Source organism: Juglans microcarpa x Juglans regia, chromosome 2D (assembly GCF_004785595.1).
Source record: "Juglans microcarpa x Juglans regia isolate MS1-56 chromosome 2D, Jm3101_v1.0, whole genome shotgun sequence".
NCBI classification, from domain to species: domain Eukaryota; kingdom Viridiplantae; phylum Streptophyta; class Magnoliopsida; order Fagales; family Juglandaceae; genus Juglans; species Juglans microcarpa x Juglans regia.
In genome coordinates, this window is record NC_054596.1 from 33039256 (window position 1) to 33061904 (window position 22649).

Here is a 22649-nt window from a genome sequence, read left to right on the forward strand (position 1 = left end):
ATATAAAAAATTATATTTTATTATTGAGACTTACTTTTTTTATAAAAGATTTACATGAAATTTGTTCATTTAGAACTTACACATAGTATTATTCATATTTTTATAAAATAATATTATTTTTATAATAATATTTTATAAAAATATTTAAATTTTAAAATATAGTCATATAAAAAATTATAAAAGAATTACACATCATTAATTGTTTTATTTTTTGTTAATTTTTTTTGGTAGGAATGTTAGGATACCCAGACGGTAGAACAGTATCATTGTTGTGTAAAATGATGTTAGCCATCAACTTGGGTCCACTCTCTCGACACGAGTGCAAAAGGCCACATTTTTATGTCTCCCCCTCATCATGCTGCATCATAACTCAAAAACTAATTTTTTATTTTATTTTTATAAAGAAAAAATTCATAAAATCATGAAAAAACTAATTGACTCTCTCGTCATCTTTGACCACGTACCAATCCCCAAGTCTAAAACGAATCCCCACTACCGCCTGCCACGTGGCGTGAATAAATATGAAAAGGACTATTCCTAATCTTTTAGGTTTAGACAGTCAAACTGTTTTATATCATTTTATCTTATTATTATTACAAATTTATTAAATTTTTATATAAAATATAATAAATAATTCAATATTTTTAAATCTTAAAATAATAATAATATTAAAAAATAATATTTTATTTAACTTTTAACTTTTATCTAATATTATTTTAACTTATCTCACTATTTAAACAGACGTTCTTAAAAATTAAGAAGTCGGAAAAAAGGTGAACAGGTTACAAATACTCACACCCATGACATTTCACCATCCTCCAATTAGAATTTAGTGTTGATATACACAAATGTATAAATATTACTATATTATCTTCATAATATAGAGCGAAATTCACTTGTTGGCACCATCCATTGAAAAAAGAAATACACAAAATTTCAGCTACTGATTATTATGAAAAAATTATTAAGTTTATACAAAATTTATAAACTAACTTAATTTAGAAACTGGTTTAACTTCATCTAATTCATGAAACTATAAAACATTATCACTTATAAATCAGATCTGCTTATTACATTAAGTCACGTTAGTTAATAATTTTTTTTTTTATAAAATTGTCAGTTAATAATTTTTTTCTTTCTTAAATTTTTGTGTAGACCAAACATATATCTAATATTAACTATAAATCATGAACTCCATAATATCAAACACTATGAAATCCTTTCTTACCGTTAACTAAAATTTTAAGAGGAGAATCGACCGATTTAATGAACCTCATGAAATACAACGAGATTCATGATGTTAAAACTAAATTATATAAATATTAATTTATAATAATATGATAGGAAAATGACGTGCATGTAGATTCATTAATTAATATGGTTGAAAAAGTGATTAAAAAAAAAATGGTTGAAAATGAAAGGGGCAGAATAGCAAAACCTCGTTACCAAACAGGAGCTCTAATCCTAATAAGACCCACCAATGACCAAAGCGTAGCGATGGCACTGAGTCGCACAGAAACTGACGGTCCTCTCGTAATTCTCTCCTTCCTTGGTTCCTTCCTCTCATTGTATTGCAGTTTGGACGCACCCAAGGGCCAAGGCCGTGGGTCCTCTTTGCTCTCCAATTCCGCAGCCATTTTTCAACACCTTCATTCGTTTTTTTCTTTTAATTTTTAGTCAATTAATTTGGCACGCATCCTCCGTCTCCCCTTCCCCCTCTCTCTCTCTCTGTGGACTTTTTTTTTTTTTTTTTTTTTTTTTTTCCAGATGCAGAGCTTTGTTATGGCCGCCTGAACTTCTTCTTCTTGTCCGTCTTTATTCGCTATCTCTGAAACTTTTCAATTATAGGTTGTGCAAAGGTGAGCTTCGTTTTTTATTATGTTTCTGTTTCTCCTCGGTGATATCTCTTGTTCTTATGCGTTTCACTCAATCCGTTTCTGGTTGATTTTTTCGCTTTCAGACACGGATACTGAAGTTCCTTTTTTATTTGGTTTGCCGTGACGTTAATTTCGTGGGTTTCATGAATTCGTTCAGTTGTAAGATGTTTTTTTTTTTTTTTTGTTGTGTGTGGCTTTTTTCGCCTTTGGAATTTTGTGAACTTGTGTGACTGTCAGAGTTGGATAGAACGAGAATTAACTCACCAAACATCTAAAATTTTGTTTTTTTCATCGTTTAAATTTGTTTCATTAAATTGCGCTCAAGTTTGCGTCTTGATCACTAGATAAGTCAGATGCTTTTATGAAAATTTCTATATACATATACTTGTATATACGCCTGATATACATGCATACACACGCAGGTATGCAGCGAAACTAGAAGTAATCATGCACAAGATTGGGTTTTGGATCATTTCGATCATCGAAAAAGAAAAAAAAGGAATATTTTTGTTAGTTTCTGCTAATCCTTTCTTTACCAGTTTAGATTATGCAATGGGTATTGAAAATCTCAAGATTCGTTGGGAAGGTCCAAATATTGCTTATAAGCATAATATATATATATATATATATATTGTAACAGTTCTGAAGTGACTACAGGAGTTGAAATGTGATTTTCCCTTTCATTTAGATATAGTTTTCTATGTTGTCTTCGAATACAGGTACAGCTTACAAGTTTCCTGAGAATTTTAGTAAAGAAAAAAAATCTATGCTGTAATTGTTAACATCGATCGTCTGTTGCCAAGCTAATTCTTTGAGTTTCCAGTGTCAGTTGTAATTGCAAGGTCTTGAATATCAAACTTTGTGCATTTGCAGATATTTGTATTCTAGTTTATCTTGTTATTATGTATGTGGCAGGGGGAAGATTTTAGGATGGCTAATAATGAAGATACAGGTAGCCCAGGATGGGGTGCTTCATTCTTCATGCAGACAACGGAAGATGTTGCAAGAGCTGTTGCTGCTGCAGCGGCTGCTGCCACTGCTGCTCATTCGCCACGGCCATCTGTGGTATATTCTTTGAAAGAGGATACTGGTGGTAGCACAATTCAAAAACTGCAGCGTCAAGTTAATAGAGTGCTAAAAGGATTCTCGCAACCTCCCGAAGTTAGAAGTTCAACTTACAATCCCGAAATTCTGACTAGCCAAAAGCGTCAGTGGGCAAGCTTTCAGTTACAATATTTGGTATGCTATTTTGTTTCAGTGGACTTCTCTATGCTAATGTTACTAATTCACCTCAATGGAGGAAAACAGCAAGCTGTTACTAATGGGCTTTCTGAGTTTGATTTGATGTAAATAGGTCATCCCATTTGTTTCATCAAGTTGTTTGTTATAGGAATGTGATTGTGTCTCTGTTTGTGCTTTGAATTCTTTTATCACTGTGCATTTATCTATAGTAGTTCTGTAATATCTATCATCTACAAGTGTGTAGGATCATAGGTCTTTAAAGGAACCAACAAGGCTTTTTGAGGGCATGGTAGTCGTAGGGCTTCATCCCAACTGTGATATTCAAGCACTTGATAGGCTATACAATGCCAGAAGGTCTGAAGGTTCTGGAAAATTGCGAAGCGCACTAAGTTTTCAGAATCAATCGCGTGTGGAACCCAGCCTTGAACCTCAGGTGGGTAGTATTCTTATCAAAACTTTGAATTCATTTCCGTTTGGTTATTGTTTAAGCATTTGACATGAGTTTTTTTTTTTTTTCTTTTCTGTTTTTAGGTCTTACTTGTTTACCCTCCAGAAAAGGAGCTGCCTCTCAAATACAAAGATCTTCTTTCATTTTGCTTCCCTGGAGGCTTGGAGGTTGGGTGTATGCTTAATGGATCATATGTTGAATGATCAGTTTGTGCATTTGAAAGTTAGGAGCTATGTTTTTTTTTTTTTTTTTTTGCACATGACTTTAAGTTAGCTGCCTTTTTGTGAATTTATGAATTGTGAAGTTTTTTTTTTTTTTGATAAGTAAGAATCTTTATTGAATAGAATGAAACTAGGCAATGCCCAAGTGCACAGGAAGTAGTTTATGAATTGTGAAGTTTATTCAGTTTCCATCTCACTGACACAAGAAGAATCATCATGGAAGTTTGGAATTTGAGGGAAGTTGGTAACCTCTGGAGCGTGTCCATAGAATTGCACCCCGGTTCACTAGGAATGAAAATTATTATCATGAAACCCCTCAAATATCCTGCCTTTCTTTCCCTTTTTTACTGCATAGCATCTTTCTGTTGTCATTCCTTTCCTACCTTCAACTTATCAAAAAGAAAATTCCTTTCCTACCTTCATGGATTTTAAGGACTTTTTGAGATTTAAATGTTATGTTTTTAAAGCCATTCGCTTGTACTCTTGCCTATTTACTAAGGATAGTTTCTTTATCCTTCCTTTCAAATAGAAATGATTTTATCCATTGAAAAAACCCCAAAAAATTTTCTTATTTAAAAACCTCAAAACATTTAAGATATTGCTCTAGTTATGCTTGCAATTGCTTTCCTGATAGTTTGAACCTCTTCCAATTCTCTTAAGAATTGCAACAAAAGATAAGAAAGGACTAACTGGAAACTCTGGGTAATTTGCATAGGTTGTCAAATTGTTATTAAGCTTTTGATATTCTTACCTTAATGGGAAGCGATACCACTGTGGAATATCAGAAATCCAACGATGAAGTGAAGATGTAACTGGCCCTTGTAGTGAAGTAGTTCATCTAGCCATTTAATATATGGGAGTTCTTGGTCTTGTAAAGGAGGGATCTAGGAACTTTTATTGAATCCATGTACTTGACTGGCCTGAGAGTTTAGTCTTTAATTTTGTTTCTTTTTCATTTGCTTTATACCCAAAGTAGATTTTCCTTTTGTTTGTTCTTAAAGTAGATGTGAACTTCTATGCAGGTCTTTCTAAAACTTGGTGGTATGTGATTTCAGGTTCATGCCATTGAGAGAACTCCTTCCATGAGTGAAATGAATGAAATTCTTCTCGGGCAGGTATTTAATACTACCCTTTTTTTTATAAGTAGTTTTTTTCATCAGTCAGTTTATGCCTATGTTACTTACTTGCACATGTTAATAATTCAAGTTTACCAAGTTTTGGTGTATTTTTCCTTCAACTTGTAACTTTAATAGCTCCAAGTATAATTGAGGAAAAAATTTTGATCGACTTGTTTCTTGTTTATATTGCAGGAACACCTTAAACAAAGTGATCTCTCCTTTGTATTCCGGTTACAGGTGAGCTACTGATGTTATTATATCTTGTTGCTTTCATTTGTTTGTGTTAGTATCATTTGGCCTGAACAAGAATTCTGAAGCTTTGTTACCATTCAAAATCTGCTGTTTGGCCTATACATTGATGTTTCTTGGGATGGCGATGAAGTTCTTGATAATTTAAATTACAGTGTTGATCTTCATTTAGGAGATTGCTTTTTATATTCTGTGGTCTAGAACTCTACCTAGGTTCCTTTTCTTTCTTAGTGTTTTCTCTTTGTATTGTGTACTAATCAAGTTGGGTTTCCTCTATTATACAATTGCTCTTTGGTTATTTTTGAGTTTAGCTTATTGACTTATGAGTACCATGGTCATTTAGTCCAACTTCCATTATTTCACCAATGCTGAACCGTGTGCTTTTATAATTTCATGTGCACACACTTTTTTAGTGCTAAAACTGCCAGAAATATTTTTCTGACAAGTAAGACGTCTTTGTTAAAAAGTGCAGAAGGCGCAATCCATGTACACAAAAAAGTGCAGAAATCTTTGTTGTGTCGATGTTTACTAAGCTTTGTTAGCACCAGTTGGCCAGTATTATCAATAATGTCTGAGATTCATACCCTATTGATGATTACATTATTTAATTTTTTTATAAGTGATGATTGCATTATCTAATAAATTATCTATCTATTGAGTAATGGTAACATCAGTTCTGAAACCTCTCTGAAGATCCCAAAAGGAGCTATAGCCTATTTTGGAGGAAGGATGTTATCATCTGGGGAGAAATTAATTTAAATTGGAGAATTGTTATAGGTCTCATGAGTCACATGTTTTGGAAAATTACCATTATTACAATGGACAAAATATGTTTTGAAGTTGCTGATTTTGCAATGAACTGGCATATTGAGTCATGTTCAAAGATTGTTTGGGGTTGTATATGGTGCTCAAGGTGGAGAACTTCCTTCTTGAAGGCAAGCAAGATTTGAGAGGATTAAATAATTGTGTTATTTACTTTTGAGATTTAATTTAGTCCAGATAAGATGTAGAAGTATGGTTTTACACATCCCAATGGAAAGCTTCCGCGTAGGCTTCCTATTTTTCTTGGAAGAAAAAGCAGTTACACCAGATCATTCCTGAAATTTAGAGAGAGAGAGAGAGAGAGAGAAAGAGAGAGAGAGGAACAGAGTAGAGAGACGGACAGAGATAGTGACGGCTTACACAAACCATCAAGGAGATAATAAGGGAAAGTCCTGTAATCTTTAAAGTTAAAAGGGAATTTCAAAACCAATACTTTACAAACTTAGATTATCTCGCTTTCTCCTTCTTATCTCAAAGGAAGTTTGAAGTGCTTTCTCTCATGTTCTTGGAAGAGAATTCTGCGATCTTCTTGTAAGAATTTGTCCTTTGTTCTACTGGTTTTTTCACCTTTTAGCGTGTTTCATGTGTCGTCACCTTGTAATGGTTTCAGTTTGGAAGCAAAATCAGTGCAATATATAACTGCTTCTTGTGGCCTATTGAATGATTCCCATTGTTTATCAAAGAACGACAAAACAATTGGATTTGGTTCCATAAATGTCGTCACTTTTCAGTTTTCACTCTTGTGGCCTATTGCACTTTTCACAAATGGGTTTCATTGCAAAATTATAGTATGGATGGGTGGTTTTTTCTGTGGTGCAACATAAAGAGGCGGCGAGCGAAGTGGGGCCGCAACATGGAGATGCAGAGTGGCATAGAAAAATACGAAATATGGTTTTTTCATTTAATATTTATGAAACAAAATCTGTTCTGTTTGAAAACTTGTATCAATCAAGGGGAAATTTTTATTTGGCAGATAATCCAGTCTCAGATTTTTTGGAAAATTATGAGTGGGTGGTGTGGTAGTTTGCCATTTGAGGGTGTAAATAATGACTTTATGCCACATCCGGCCCAAAGCAGGACTCTTTGCTTTTTACTCTTAGTGGCTCTGGCTGATATACTTTTAAAATTATTTCACTCTTCTTTTTTTGTTTTCTCTTTGCTACAAACCTATGCATTTTTTTTCGTAGGTTGCCGATGATTCAACAATGTACGGGTGCTGTGTGTTAGTTGATGAACTAGTACAAAAGCCCTCTGGATTGCTTTCCATGATTTCAGACAAACTGCCTTCCCGTCCATCTTTAAGCCGTCATATATTGACCACAAGGAGATGTTATTGCATTCTTTCGAGGTTTCCCTTCTTCGAATTGCATTTTGGTGTGTTGAATAGGTATGTTTGTATGTGATTAATTTACTTAAGTAGGAGTTGCCATCAGAAGAAGTTGTGTGTATATGTGTGTGCATGCTGCATATTTTGAACGTGATAATATATGTTTTAACATTCATCTTATATGCCATATATCTAAGTTCATAAAAATTTTGTTTTCCGATAAAAAAAGATATGTATTTAAGTTCATGTATGTTATTTGATAAAAAAGAAAAGCTTGCTTAACAATGGGGTTCTTCACTGTCAGACAGAACCACATATGATGTTTGATATTTAGTGGCTTTAAACAGTACAAGTTTCAATGGGTCATAACCCTAGTACCCAGGAAGCTAACCGGTGGGCACCATTCTTGGAGGAAGGAAAGGGATGAGAAAAAAATTTCAAATCAAATTTCAAACATAAAGCATACCAACAGGCACCATTGGATGGATATATAAATCGAAGAAAAAGAACCCAAGGCTGTATTACAAGGACGATTTGAAACTAGGAGAACACGGAATCCCTTTTTTCATCTCTTCCCGCAGACTGCTCCTTGCCCTCGAATTCCCTCCTATTCCAAACACAATGGCTTGGCTCTTTAAGCAGCTAGACTCCTTGTGCTATCCAGATTATCATTCGATGGAGCCAACAATATATCCATCAAATGTTGCATATCATGAAAGATTCCAAAGGGTATTTTATGTTGCTTCATTTGATCACTATGAAACAGAGAAAAAGAGAACAAGTAATATAACTTGGCATCTGGGTTTTCCTGTCTAAGAAAACTCTCAACAGAATTAGATGTGTTTCCATAATGGCTTTGTATTTAGATTTCTCTTGTGGAAAAAAATCTAGTTTTTAGTTGTTAACAGAAGACAAACCACTGTGTGTGTGACTTTGGTCCACATAATTAGTGATTAAACATTGGGTGAAATTCATGTTTCTAGTGAGTAGAATTCTATTTGACATGATGCTTTGTCTTTACTATTCAATGCCAAACATAGCCGTTTCATATTTGTTCACGTCATCTTGACATTGTTCACTATTCACCTGTAGCATATTCACAGAAGAAAGGTTGGAGCGGTTGATGAAAGATATTGATCTTTTAAATTTGGTGTCCCCTGAGGACTGTGGGAAGGCAGAAACCTTGGAAGAAAATGCAGGTGCAAATTCAGATTGTGAATCACTGGATTGTGGAGCTGCAAAGGACATAAAGAACGAAACCCCGGAAATTTCTGAATTAAGTTTAAGAGAGTCTAAACTTGAAAAAGTTAGAGCTGATGGGAGTCATGAAGAGCATCAAATACTTGATGGAGACTTTGGCTTGTTGAAGAAAGGTATTGTTGATAATCGCGTCCTTCCTATAGATGCATATTCTGAGACAGTGACAGCTAAAAGCGAATCTAGTGCTGCCCATTCTGAAGATTGTGATATGAATATTGATGATTGCTTGGGAAACAAACAAGTGGTAGAAAGGCGTTTGCCGAATGCTGTTCTGCCTCTCCTGCGGTATTATCAGTATGAAAGCTCTGACTCTTCCTCTAGGTATATCTCTCTTGGTCATTGTATTATGTGATAGGGACAATAGCACCTTCAGAATGCATGTTGTTTTCCCTTTTTGAGGTGATAAAATGAATAAAAACTGATAATTTTAACTGGAACATGCAGAAATCTGTGTTACTTTTTTATTTATATTTTGCCTTCCCTCCCTAAGCCCATGAACACAATTTACTCTGTCATGCAAGGACAAATTTGGAAGTAATGATATTTGATTCTTGGCTGTGTTTTATGCATTTTAATTAGGACGTGCTATTTTTTATTGATAACTGCTTAGAGATGCGATATTTGTTTTTGTTTGCAGTTTTCAGGGTTCTCCTAGTGAAGACAGAAATTTTAGAAGTGATGTTGATGATACGGAAACAGAAGAGGCATCTTTCTCTGGCCAGGAAGATCCCAGTGACCTCATTGATATTCTTGAGTGGGCTAAGGTCCAAATGAGCCATTTTCAGATATGCCTATTTACATGTTTTAAAGTTGTCTGCCTCACAATCCTGGGTCTCCTATTAAGTGTTGAATTTCCCTGTTTTTCAGGCAAACAACAATGGGTCATTACAGATTATATGTGAATATTACCAGTTACATTGCCCTACCCGAGGTTCAACACTTAGGTTTCATCCTTTGGAGCACTTGCATCCTTTGGAATATCACAGACCAGATGAAATGGTTTTACACATTGCTGGCTCAACTATTGATTTGAGATCATGCAGCACAAGTCTGCAGTTTGCGGAGGTAGATTCTGCTGATAACTTGTTGAAAAAAATGATTCTGCTGAGAACCTTGTAGATTCAACCTAACTGCTTCACGTGTGGTGGATTATGGCTTTAGTTTTTCTATAGCTATTTTGTCAGAATACAACTCTCCACTCGCATAGAATAAATGCATCTTATTTTAGGCATGATAGGTCGATGGCATCTTATTTTTATTGGTTTATCAGGCACACAGTGCACTCTTGGCGGAGGAGGAAGCAACTGCATTATCCGTATGGGCTATTGCGTGCATATGTGGTTCGTTACGACTTGAGAATGTAAGTTGATACCCAGTTTGTACCCATCTTTGTATTTCATTAATAAAACTCCCAAATTAATAGCTTTTGAGAATAAAACTTCTTGATTACCTTTCCAAAAAAAAAAAAAAATTAATAGCCTTTGTTTTATTGTTGTTGTTTGCGCACCATTTGGATGTGTATGCATGTGAGTGGGATATGTTTATAGAAATAAATTTATGTAGGTAATAAATGCAACGTGAATATAAACTATGAAACATTAAAGCCTCCTGCACATATTTCCATTTTCTCTTATAATGCTCTCACATTTGATGGATATCCTGTATTTTTAATATGAATTTGTTATGATCAAGGCAACTGTAGTGGTTTCTTCCAGCATCTTATGTTGAATCTATAGTGACATTGTTTGCAGGTGGCTGTTTTAATCTATAGGTTTTGAAGTTTAACAGTTGTGTTGCTTGTCATGGTTTATATAATTGCTGAAACATGGGTTTTGATTCTCTTTGCACTTTGCAGGTCTTAACATTTTTTGCAGGGGCACTACTGGAGAAGCAGATTGTGGTCGTTTGTTCCAATCTGGTATGTTGTTCGCCTCATTTTTAGTTTGTGATGGTCTGTGGAAGATGCATATTCTACACCAATGTTATTTTTGTTTGCTGAGGGCATCATCTGACAAATGTGAAATGGTTATTTGGTCCCAATTTATAAAACATGTAGGATGATTTTGGGATACCATGTCAATTCATATTCATATCTTATTTCGATTGGGCTTGGGCAAATTTGCAGAAATCCATGCTAAGTGTTGGGGTCATTGTTAGTTCCTATGAGTTATTCATTGCTAAAGCCTTGTAGATTTTCTATTTGAATCTTCTAGATTTTGTCATTTGTTGAGATTTTATTGGATTTCAAATTTTTTCTATGTACAGGGAATTTTATCTGCCTCAGTTTTGTCCATTATCCCATTAATCCGTCCCTACCAGTGGCAAAGCCTTCTAATGCCGGTATAGAGTTATGCTTTTGCCTGTGAAGTTCTTAAGTGAAGTATACTTTGTAGGATGATTCTGTTACTTGATTTTTCTAAACTATTTGGGTCTTAATCATGTGCATAAACATCCAGGTTTTACCAAATGACATGCTGGACTTTTTGGATGCACCTGTCCCTTACATTGTAAGTATTAATCAGTTGTGCTATAATATATCATTCTATACTTAACTCAGAATAAAATGGGCGTATATAGACCATAGTTTCATGGAAGTTTGGTGGGTTGGATTCAGCATTTCCTTCTCACAACTGCAGCATACAGTTGGAAAATGTCAGGTTTCTTACGAAGGAGATAGTTCCAAATGTGGCTTCCAGCCCTTGTCATTTTCTTGGTTTTTTTTTTTTTTTGAATCTCATCATTTTCTTACTTAGTACTGTTTTTGACACCTGATCATTACTAAAAGTAATTTCCCTATACAGGTCGGTGTGAAGAACAAAACCAATGAAGTACAGTCAAAGTTGGCTAATGTCATTCTCGTTGACATAAACAAGAACCAGGTTTGTATTTTCTTTAAGAAATTTGATTTGGATACCTGATTTTGACTCGATAAATAGACTGGTTGTTGGGGGATGCATTGTCCAAGTTTCTCTTTCCTTCAATTTTTTCTTATAGAAAAACATGGTCATCAAGCAATGCAGAAAATTCATAGAAGATTGTAGCTGTTTCAGTAATCATTGCTAACTTATTATTTAAGAAAGAAAAGTGATGCGCCATATCAAAGTTTTACATCCAGTAGATTCTGTTCTAATTCATGATCGGCATTGGTTGAGACTTGGATAGCATCCTTCTTTTAGGTCTTGGACCCTTGAGGGGCTGAGGCCCATGGATCCTGGAATATGTTTATGTTCATTGGGTTCTTGGTATCTATGGCATGGAGGAGATCTAATTGTGGCTTTAAGTTTAGAAATGATGCCAAATAGTTTTGATGGGTGAGGACTCATGAAGGCTGATGCTAGGGAAAGGGCACTTGGGTGCATGCTTTTCTTTTACATATTTGTTAATCACTTTTCAAATAATACGGTATCAAAAAAAAATTTTGATTACTTATAAAAATGTTTATCACATTTGATGTTTTACTCTTGGTACCTACTTTACATAACTGCTTTGCCTTGTTTAGTTCCATGATAGAGCAATATCTAGTTGGACCATTGTTTGGCTTAAACTTCATAGCCAAGTTATCTAATCTATATTGCATATGCATTAGGTGAAGTCATCGTCAATACCTCAACTGCCAAAACAAAAGGAGTTACTTTCCTCCCTAAGTCCTTATCATGCAAAGCTTGTTGGAGAAAGTTATTTGGGGAGAAAACGGCCAGTCTATGAATGCACAGACGTGCAGGTATGCTATTGCCTGATCTGTTTTATCCTCACTGTTCCTTCCCTCACATCCTCCATCCCTTGGGTCAAATTTTCTTTTTCTCAATTCTTGCCAGCTGTTATTGTTATTGATGGATACAGGCTAGCAGGAAGCCCTTGTTTATAAGATTCTAGATACTCCGTTTATATTAGAAGAGACATTATGTCAAAACATGGTATGCGGAATTATATTGTTTTGATTGTTCGATGTTATAGTGAAAATCTTTAGAAAGATTGCATGAGTAGCAGCTTTAGTTTGCAATCACTTCTATGAGAACCTGACAACACTGGGAGTCTAGTTGATTAATATGCTGTATCCATAAAGTTCATAGGAGTATGCTTTGTTGTTGCAACCACTCCATTATGGTTCCCCATGGCTTTGTGGCTTTCCCATTAATACAATTTTTTGATAAGTAAGAAGCAATTGTATTGATAAATATAGACATAGCCCAAGTACACTGGAGGTATACATATGAGTATACCAAATTAAGAACTAGAAATTGTTACAAGGAAATCATGGAAGCTGAGATCATTTAACTCTAAAGCAATGGCCTACATAAATAAAGTCTTAAAAAAAAAAACTCCTAAACTCCTCTAAGGAGCGTTCATGATCCTCAAAGAATCTATCATTCCTTTCACTCCAAATACACTGGAAAATACAAATAGGCGCCATCTTCCACACTGCTGCAATATGTGGTGTCCCTGTGATCCCTCTACAGCTAGCTAATAGTTCCACCACCATTTCTGGCATTACCCATGCGACTCCCAATCTGCTGAAAAATTAAGTCCACACGTCTCTTGCAAAATCACAATGTAATAGTAAATTATCTACCGTTTCTCCACAATTTCTGCACATACAGCACCAATTCGTAATTATGAGTCCACGCCTTCTGAGGTTGTCCATGGTTAGTATCTTCCCTAAAGCTGCTGTCCAAACAAAGAATGCAGCCTTGGGAGGTGCTTTACTCCTCCATATGTTCTTCCAAGGAAAATAGGGCCTATCTTGAGCTGTAAGAATGTCATAGAAAGAGTGTACTGAAAATTTTCCGTTCTTGGAAGGCCTCCATTCCATTATGTCGTCAGTTGGAACCGCGACAGTGATCTTAAATGGTAAGCTGAAAAAATCCACCAGATCACTCACTTCCCAATCTTGTGCCTCCCTAGTGAGATTAATGTTTCACTCCTGTGAACCTTGTCTAACCACCCTCACATCAGCCACCATAGCTTCCTTTTCTTTCGCTATTCTGAAAATGTTAGGATAAGCATTTTTAAAGGCCATATCTCCTGCCCACACATCATTCCAAAAGCTGATTCTACTACCCTCCCCAAACACAGCCTAGTATTATTCGAGAAAGTCCCCCACCCTTGCTTTATGTGCTTCCACAACCCAACACCATAAGCCCCCCCCCTTCATTAGAACACCAACCCCCCCTTGCACACCAATATTTCGCATCAGTTAGCCCTTTCCATAAGGCTTCCCTTTCATGATTATAACACCACAACCATTTTCCTAATAGAGCCTTATTAAAAGATCTAACATTGTGAACCCCCAACCCCCAACCCACCAACGCTCAAGGGAGTACACACTTTATCCCATCTCACTAAGTGAAATTTAAACTCATCCCCTAGTCCACTCCACAAAAAGTTACGTTGGAGTTTCTCAATTCTAGATGCAATGCTTACAGGAAGGGGAAATAAAGACAAGAAATATGTGGGAAGGTTAGATAGCGTGCTTTTGATAAGTGTGATCTTCCCCCCTTTTTGATAAGTATAACCTTTTTCCACACGGCCAGCCTACGCTCTAATTTCTCTAACACCTCCTCCCAAATTGTCTTGGCTTTAAAATTTGCACCCAACGGAAGACCAAGATACTTTAACGGTAACGAGGAGACCACACATCCCAATAAGCTGGCCAACCCACTAAGATTTCTCACCGCACCCACTGCAACCACCGCAACCATCTCCGTTTTAGCAAGATTGATCTTTAACCCGGATACCGCTTCAAAACAAAGAAAGATAGCTTTTAGATTGAATATGTCCTGCATTATCCTTACAAAACAGCAACATATCATCAGCAAACAAAAGATGAGAAATAGTGATGGAGCCATGGTTAGAAGCTCCCATTGAAAAACCTGAGAAAAACCCCCCTTTACAGCCGCAGACACCATTCTACTAAGTGCCTCTATCACGAGGACAAATAAGAGTGGTGAAAGTGGATCGCCTTGTTGTAGTCCTCGCGAACTATTAAAGAAGCCCACCGGATCACCATTTACCAAAACTGATAAACAAGCCGTTGACACACAATGCATCATCCACCCCTTCCATCTTTTCCCAAATCCACATCGACCTAACAAATAAAATAGAAAATCCTAGTTGACGTGGTCATAGGCCTTCTCCATGTCCAGCTTACATAAAATACCTGGTACTCTCGACTTAAGCCTGCTGTCTAGGCATTCATTGGTTATAAGAACTGAATCCAGTATTTGTCTACCTCTCACAAAGGCATTTTGAGAATTAGAAATGATCTTATCCATCAATGTGCTCATCTTGTTGGCAAGTGCCTTGGCTATTATCTTGTATATGCTGCCCACAAGACTAATCGGCCTAAAATCTTGCACCTCTATGGCACCTACCTTTTTAGGGACAAGTGCAATACAAGTAGCGTTTAAACTTTTTTCGAATTTTCCAAACGAGAAAAATTCCTGAAACACCTGCATGACATCTCCCCCCACCTCCCACCAAGTCTAAAAAAATGCCATAGTAAAACCGTCTGGACCTGGCGCTTTGTCCTTGTTCATTTTTCTGACGACTAGTCGTATCTCTTCCTCTTCAAATGGTCTCTCCAACCAAGTCATGTTGTTTTGATCAATGGCCTCAAAAACTAGACCATCCACTTTTAGCCTCCATTCATAGGGTTCTGTCAACAATCGTTCGAAATGTTCAGCAACATGATCTTTAATTATGACTTGATCTGAGGATATACCTTCATCTATAGTCATGGACTCTATGGCATTAAACCTCCTATGTGAGTTTGCAACTCGATGAAAGAACTTTGTACATCTATCCCCCCCTTCTTGAGCCACAAAGCTCTTGACTTTTGCCTCCACAAGATCTCCTCCATTAATATCAACCTTTCTAACTCGGATAATACTTGACCTTTGCGTTCATTCTCATCTTCAACACCCTCCAAACTTTGTAGTTCTTGTAGGATTTTTTTTTTTTTTTTTTTGGTAATATTACATTTCCAAAAGTCTGTTCATTCCATGTCTTTAAATCCACTTTCAAAGCCCAGCCAATATTTTGCTTGGAGTGCCCTCTAGTTGATATGAATTCCACCATTGCCTAACCAATTTCACAAACCCTTCCGTCTTTAACCACATATTCTCAAATTTAAAAGGTCTTCTCCCCCTGGAATTCCTCCACAGTCTAACATTATAGGAAAGTGATCAGAGCATACCCGTGGAAGTCTTTTTTGACATACATATGGAAATTGCATTTCCCATGAGGGAGATATGAGGAATCTGTCCAGCCTTGACCAAGCTTGGTTATTAGACCACGTATAATCACCTCCCATAAGAAAAAGGTCCATAAGTTCTAGCTCAGATATTAAATCAGAAAATTCCACCATTGCATGATTTTGTCTCCCCTCCTTGGATCTTTCGTTGGGAAACCTTGTCACATTAAGGTCTCCACCAATGCACCAAGGAACCTTCCAACAAGAACATAAACCAGCCAGCACATCCCAAAGCAAACGTCTTTCGCGATCTAAGTTAGATCCATACACCCTAGCAAAGGCCCATACAAAACCATCAACATAATTTTTAAAAGAACACCCCATTGAGTATTCTCCCACAAATTCTTCAATATTCTCCACCACCCTTTTGTCACACAACCAATATACCACCTGAAGCCCCCTGCGAAGGTAAGTACGACCATCCTACATACTGACAACTCCAAATACTTTGTATGGTTCTTCTTGTAATTAGCTTCAACTTCGTTTCTTGCAAACAAATAATGTCCATCTTACATTGTCTTAACAATGATCTTATTCGAAGGCGTTTGTTAATCTCATTCAACCCCCTTACATTCCATATCAAAATTTTTGGCTTAATTTAACAACTATACCAGCCCTCCCTTTATTCCTATCACAACTTGCACTCCCCTCCTTATTGACATAATTAATAGACCAATCCCCCTGCTCCTCCTCCTTCACATTCACCAGTGCTCCCATATCTTCATAATCAGACCATTTCTCACCCTCCCTCATCGTGTTCTGTGTTGGCCCGACATTCTCTGGCTCTCCAATGATCTGCAGCTCATGTCTTGTTTCACTAGCATTATCCCTTCCTTCACCTCCTACCTTACTCCCCAAAAATTCCTCTACCATTTTCGGCGCCTGCGAAACCACCACAGACTCTTATCGGATTACTATTTTCTCCTTCTTCTTCCTCCGGTGACGGCATCGGCTCTGACACCCCACCAGATGACTCCCCAAGGACCGGCGAAACTTTTTGTGTAGGTGGTGGCTTCGTTGTGTGAGTTGGCGCCGTCGTGCGAAGCCCTCCCGATATGCCGATACCATTTCGGCTTTTAGGTTTCCAAACTCGATTCGGGCCTTCCACCACGTCTGGGCCTTCCAACAGCCCAACTCCCTTCCCCTTAAACACCCCTCCAACGGGCCTTGCACTTGACCCAAGCCCACCCCAGCCCACGCCAGTAGGAATTAATGCTCCGCCCCGTTTTGATCCCTGCCCCCAGCCCTCCACTCTGCATCGTTTCATCCCCTCCTCTATATGCCGAATTAAACTAGACATTTGCCTCTGCAACGCTCCCACTTGAGCCTGCATCTTTGCCAGTGCCCGAAGTACTTCTTCCTTATTTGGGCAAACAATTCCCCTGCCATCGTCCCCTCTACGTTGTGCCTCTGCAGAGATGGCAACATCACGCATGCTAGTGTTAACAACAGGCGTCGGTCTGGGTTTCTGTAGAGCCTCCTTATACGACTATGCCAACCTTCTCTGCCCTCCTCCTTCAAAACCTCTACCATTTTCCTCCACCCCTTCCCCTCTCTACCTTAGGAATGATAATGCAGTTGCGCCGGCTCCCCTGTTTGTATTCCACCAGAGCCATGAAAACCCCTTGTGCATTAGAACTTCTCTGAGCTATGAAGCCCCTGTCTCCTTCTCTGTGTGCTAAATAAAATCCCTCCCTAACTTCAAGCAATCCTCTAATGCTCTTGTGAACCACCATGCCGTGGATAACTCCAAATGAAGGTTCTTTACCCACTTCCATCTCCTCTCAGTAATATGCACCCATCTTCCCTTCCTTACTACCTCAAAGTTCTTAAAATCAATACTAACAACATTCAACGTACCTATATCCTTCCCCACACTTTCAAGAAACACACACTCAGTCTCCCACGAACCACTTCATCAACCAGAGGTGAAGTGTATGGAGAGAAAATACGTGAGGAGAGAGAAAAAATTAAATCCACCCAATAATTTCCCATTAATACTACATGAGATTGGTGAGATTGTGATTGCTAGGGTTTTGTCTTTTTTTTTTTTTTTTTTTTTTTTTTTTTTTTTTTTTTTTTTTTTTTTTTTTTTTTTTTTTTTTTTTTTTTTTTTGCCATTGGCCACAACATGGTGATTACAACCTGACAGGATAAGATAGATATCAGCATCCTATGTTTGCAGAACTGCACCGCAGCACCCTTGACTGGTTTGACCTGTTACATATGATCACAGAATGCCAGTCAGTGGTCCAATCACTCCATTGCTATTGATTATATTAGGAAATAATCCCTAATTTTTGGTATTGAACTTTCATTTCACTGCCTTGTTTTTTTAAATTGGGCTCGTCTTCATTTGACCATCGTCTGGTTGGAACTATTATAAGCCTAGACAAATACTTAACACGTCGATTACAATATTTCTCATATCAAATATAGATGATGCCCAATCTGTCATGTTTTTTATGCTTTAAGATGAGATTCTTACCTTGTAGTGATGTTGCAAATACAATTATGGTGCTATGTTAATTTTGTTTCTTTCTTTGAATGCAGGTCGAAGCAGCCAAGGGTTTCCTAGCGGTGCTTAGGTCTTACTTGGACTCCCTTTGCTCAAAGCTCCGTTCACACACAATTACAAATGTACAGTCCAATGATGATAAGGTTTGTATTTTGTCCCAACTGGGATGTTTGTCAATCTTGATTTAAATTGGGATGTTATGAATTTTGGTTTGAGTCCTTTGTAATAGTCGGTGGCATCTATTAGATTTTTATTTTTTATTTTATAATTAATAAGAGAATTTTATTGCAAGTAAATAGGCATAGCCCAAGTACATTGGATGTATATAATTGAGTACACCTAATATAAGCTAGAACAGAACACAACTAAAACAACACATTACAAATATTCCCATTTCGAACAAGATTCTTCGCCCAAAAACTTAAAAGTACTAAAGAAAAACCCCTTAAGTTCCCCCAAAGAACGTTCACTGTCTTCAAAGCACCTCCCGTTCCTCTCCAACCATAGGCACCAAATCAAGCACAAGGGGATCATCCTCCATACTACCGCACTGCTTCTTCTCCTCCCAATACCCTGCCAGCAAGCAAAGAAGTCCACCACATGCATAGGTATCACCCAAGCAATGCCCACCTCCTAGCAAAAATCTCATTCCACAACATCGTCACCACCTCACAATGAAGAAAAAGATGGTCAACAGATTCGCCTACCTTCTTACACATATATAACACCAATCAACCACCAATAAACCTCTCTTCCTTAAATTATCCGTGGGTAATATTTTCCCAAGAGACGCCAGCCAACAGAAAAATGCAACCTTACTAGGCACCTTAGCTCGCCAAATACATTTCCAGGGATAATCTTTAACGCCACAACTGGTTAACACCTTGTAAAAAGAACTCACAGAAAATCTGGAATTTTCTGCAGGCACCCACATCAGACAATCCTCCCTGTTCTGATCAAACTTCATATCATATAATCTTCCAAAGAAATCAGAAATTTCACTTACTTCCCAATCCTGCACATCTCTGGTGAATTCCAGAGTCCAATGAAACATATTATTAGAAAAATGATAAGAAGCAGCCACTGCAGCCCCGTTATCTCTAGCAATCCTAAAAAGATTAGGATAAACATATTTAAGAGCTGAATCCCCACACCAAGTATCATGCCAAAAATAAATCTTTGTGCCATCCCCCACTTTAAAATTAATGTTTTTGACAAAATCCCCCCATCCCATTCGAATGGTTTTCCACAAACCCACCCCATACAACCCCTCTTACTTCATTCGTACACCAACTCCCTCACAGCCTCCCATATTTAACATCCACAATATGTCTCCATAAAGCATTCTCTCATTAATATGCCTCCAAAGCCATTTCCCAAGAAGGGCTTTGTTGGAAAGCTTTAAGTTCCGCACTCCCAATCCTCCACTAGAAACCGGAAGACAAATCTTATTTCAACTCACCAAATGAAACTTTCTTTCCTCCCCATTACCATCCCACGAGAAATTCCGGAAAACCTCTCTAATCTTTTAGCCACCCCCAAAGGCAAAGGAAAAAGACAGGAAATATGTAGGAAAATTAGACATTGTACTCTTAATCAATGTAACTCTTCCTCCTTTTGACAAATATAACTTTTTCCAACCTACTAACCTCCTCCCGATCTTCTCAATCACCCCATCCCAAATAGAAATATATTTGTGAGGAGCACCCAAAGGTAGTCCAAGATATCGCATAGGTAGTGAAGCTACCTTACATCCCAGAATATTGGCCAGATCCAAAATATTCTTGACCGTACCCACTGGAACAATTTCAGACTTAGATAAATTAATTCTAAGTCCAGAAACAGCTTCGAAGCATAATAATAAGGCTCTCAAAGCATGGAGATGATCTTGATTAGAATCACTAAGAATTAAAGTGTCATCTACAAAAAGTAAATGAGAAACAGTAATGCTGCCCCGAGACTCATCGCCCACCATAAATCCCGATAAAAAAATTCCCTTCCACAGCCGCTTCAATCACTCGACTCAAAGCATCCACAACTAATACAAAAAGGAAAGGAGATAAAGGATCTCCTTGCCTCAATCCACGGGAGCTGTTGAAAAAACCAACCGGAGTGCCATTCTCCAATATAGAAAATCTAGCCTCCATGAACACCACTTCTCACCAAAACCAAATCTCTCAAGTAAAGGAGAAATTCCCAATTGACATGATCAAAAGCCTTTTTCATGTCCAATTTAACTAAAATTCCAGATTTACCTATTCTTATTCTATTATCCAAGCATTCATTTGCTATTAAAACCGAGTCAAGAATTTGTCTTCCCCTCACAAATGCATTTTGATACCTCGTTATAATCTTGTCCATAACCACGCTTATACGATTAGCTAACACCTCGGAAATGATCTTATACACCCCATTTACCAAACTAATAGGACGAAAATCCCTCATTTCCACATCACCCATCACCCATCTTTTTAGGAATTAGAGCAATGAATGTAGTATTAAAACTCTTATCAAATTATTCGATATCTATTCTTCTTTTGTGTCTGTTATGGTACTTAAATTATTCGAAGAAATTATTTGCTCAATGAAATAAGTGATCATTACCTATTAAGATATTTCAGTTGTAGATTGAAGATGCAAGGGATAAGATTTAGAAATTAATGCCAGAGTATGATGTAAAACTTAGCTGAGGGATCAGAATGTCATGACCAGTGCCGTAGCCCGTCACATATAACCTGTTCTTGAAGCGAGACCATGCTATCTTTCAATTGGACACCAGTACTTGGATGCGTTTGAAAGCCTCAGTGATAACTTGCGAAGGAATTTTTGGCAAAATTTCATCGTTCACTTTTTCAGGAACCTTGCAGTTGTGTTAGCGTTGGTTGAAAATGAGAGAATGTGTGTGCATTTGCTACGTCTTTTTGCCTGACAAGTTTAGGACAAAGTTGGAAAATAAGGCGATATAGTGCATAATTTTATTGGGTACATTGAGCAGACAGAGTGGAGTTTGATCTACCACCAATAAAGTACAACCAAAACTTGTGAAAATAAATAAAGCAAACACCATAGCCCAAGCTAATGATAGAGGCATCATTTTCAATTTTGACCTCATCCATACGGATGATTTCAAGTGAAAATTAATATTTTTTTGGTATAAATATTGGATGGAGATTTCTTTGTGCCACAAGACAATTGTTTGATAACACCAACTCCAGCAAACTATAAAACATGTTGCTGGAGATCTGACACAAATTCCTTATACCGCACAGGTATCATTGCTTTTGAAGGAGAGTTTCATTGATTCATTCCCTAGTCGTGATCGTCCATTTATGAAGGTGTGTTTCCTTATCATCCAACATGATTTTTACTAGTTTGTGTAAGCCTATTTTTGTGCACACTGCATTATTTGAGGAATTAACTTGCTAACATGTTAAGTATGGGATTTTTGTTTTCTTTTTCTCCATTTGAGGATCATCATTATTTTCACTCTCACTGCATAAGAACGTCAAAAGGGGAATAAAAAAGGCTGACGTCTTAGAAAGAGCCAGTGGCCTTTCAGACAAGTGGCACTTCCACCCCTAAAACAATGGGGTGGCAAGTGAGGTCTTGGGTTCAAGTCGCAAAGGGTGCGTGAGCTACTTCTGTTTTTTTTTTTTAAAGAAAATTAAAGAAAAAAGCTCTTAAAAGACGTATCGAGCCGAACTTTTTCCACCTAGGGCCCTGGCATTGGTTAAGAAGAATGATATTATTTTATCTTATATATGTTCATATCAGTTTTAAAGGTTAGATTGAAGAAACTTGGTCATTTTTAGCCAAATTGATCGTCTCAGAACGAACTGCAGAACCACTTGTTCCAATCTAGCCTTACTCTGAATATGATTTTTTTTCTCGTTGCAACTTGTTGCAATCCTTGCTCTGAATGCTCTATATTGTTGTGAGTGCTAAGAAACCATATTAACATGTTTCTCACGCACTGTTTGTCACCGATGGAGCAGCTTTTTGTGGACACACAACTCTTCTCTGTACATACAGATCTTGTTCTCTCTTTCTTCCAGAAGGAATAGTGCTGCCATACAAGATTGACCGGCCTGGAGTTTGTATCGTTTTGTTTTTTTTTTGGTACGTTGGACTGTTAATTATATGTAATTTTTCAAATTATAATGAGTAAATTTTCCTGGCATGGAATGCGATGGTATTTTCCACTTCCAAGTACTCATCTCCCGTCCTCACATTTTAAAGCAATGCTTTAGGGATTCTCGCCAAATTGATCCACAAATTCCATCAGTGGTATCAAGAGCCTTGTCATGATAGAGAG

At 37.2% G+C, this 22649-nt stretch overlaps 1 protein-coding gene across 3 annotated transcripts; it reads left to right on the plus strand.

Annotated features, from left to right (window-relative positions):
- The first annotated feature begins 1491 nt into the window (after nucleotides 1–1491).
- Nucleotides 1492–22529, plus strand: LOC121249850. Of its 3 annotated transcripts, XM_041148667.1 has the most exons (20): nucleotides 1492–1859; nucleotides 1961–2036; nucleotides 2793–3116; nucleotides 3364–3552; nucleotides 3651–3734; nucleotides 4844–4903; nucleotides 5099–5143; nucleotides 7165–7364; nucleotides 8397–8885; nucleotides 9202–9328; nucleotides 9432–9629; nucleotides 9835–9924; nucleotides 10420–10482; nucleotides 10830–10904; nucleotides 11021–11071; nucleotides 11366–11443; nucleotides 12151–12285; nucleotides 18370–18477; nucleotides 21604–21669; nucleotides 22330–22529. In XM_041148667.1, the coding sequence occupies exons 3-20, from the start codon at nucleotides 2808–2810 to the stop codon at nucleotides 22396–22398; spliced, it is 2436 nt and encodes an 811-aa protein (XP_041004601.1). In that variant the 5' UTR covers nucleotides 1492–1859; nucleotides 1961–2036; nucleotides 2793–2807; the 3' UTR covers nucleotides 22399–22529. The 3 variants fall into 3 exon arrangements, with proteins under 3 accessions (XP_041004601.1, XP_041004600.1, XP_041004602.1); XM_041148666.1 differs by lacking the exon at nucleotides 1961–2036; XM_041148668.1 differs by lacking the exons at nucleotides 1492–1859; nucleotides 1961–2036 and having other exon boundaries at nucleotides 2975–3116; nucleotides 3357–3552.
- The last annotated feature ends 120 nt before the right edge of the window (nucleotides 22530–22649 follow it).

Coding starts and splice junctions, on each gene's coding strand:
- LOC121249850 (XM_041148667.1), top strand. CDS start 2,808: ATGGCTAATAATGAAGATACAGGTAGCCCAGGATGGGGTGCTTCATTC. Junction 3,735..4,843: donor GCTTCCCTGGAGGCTTGGAG/GTTGGGTGTATG, acceptor ATGTGATTTCAG/GTTCATGCCATTGAGAGAAC. Junction 9,329..9,431: donor ATATTCTTGAGTGGGCTAAG/GTCCAAATGAGC, acceptor CCTGTTTTTCAG/GCAAACAACAATGGGTCATT.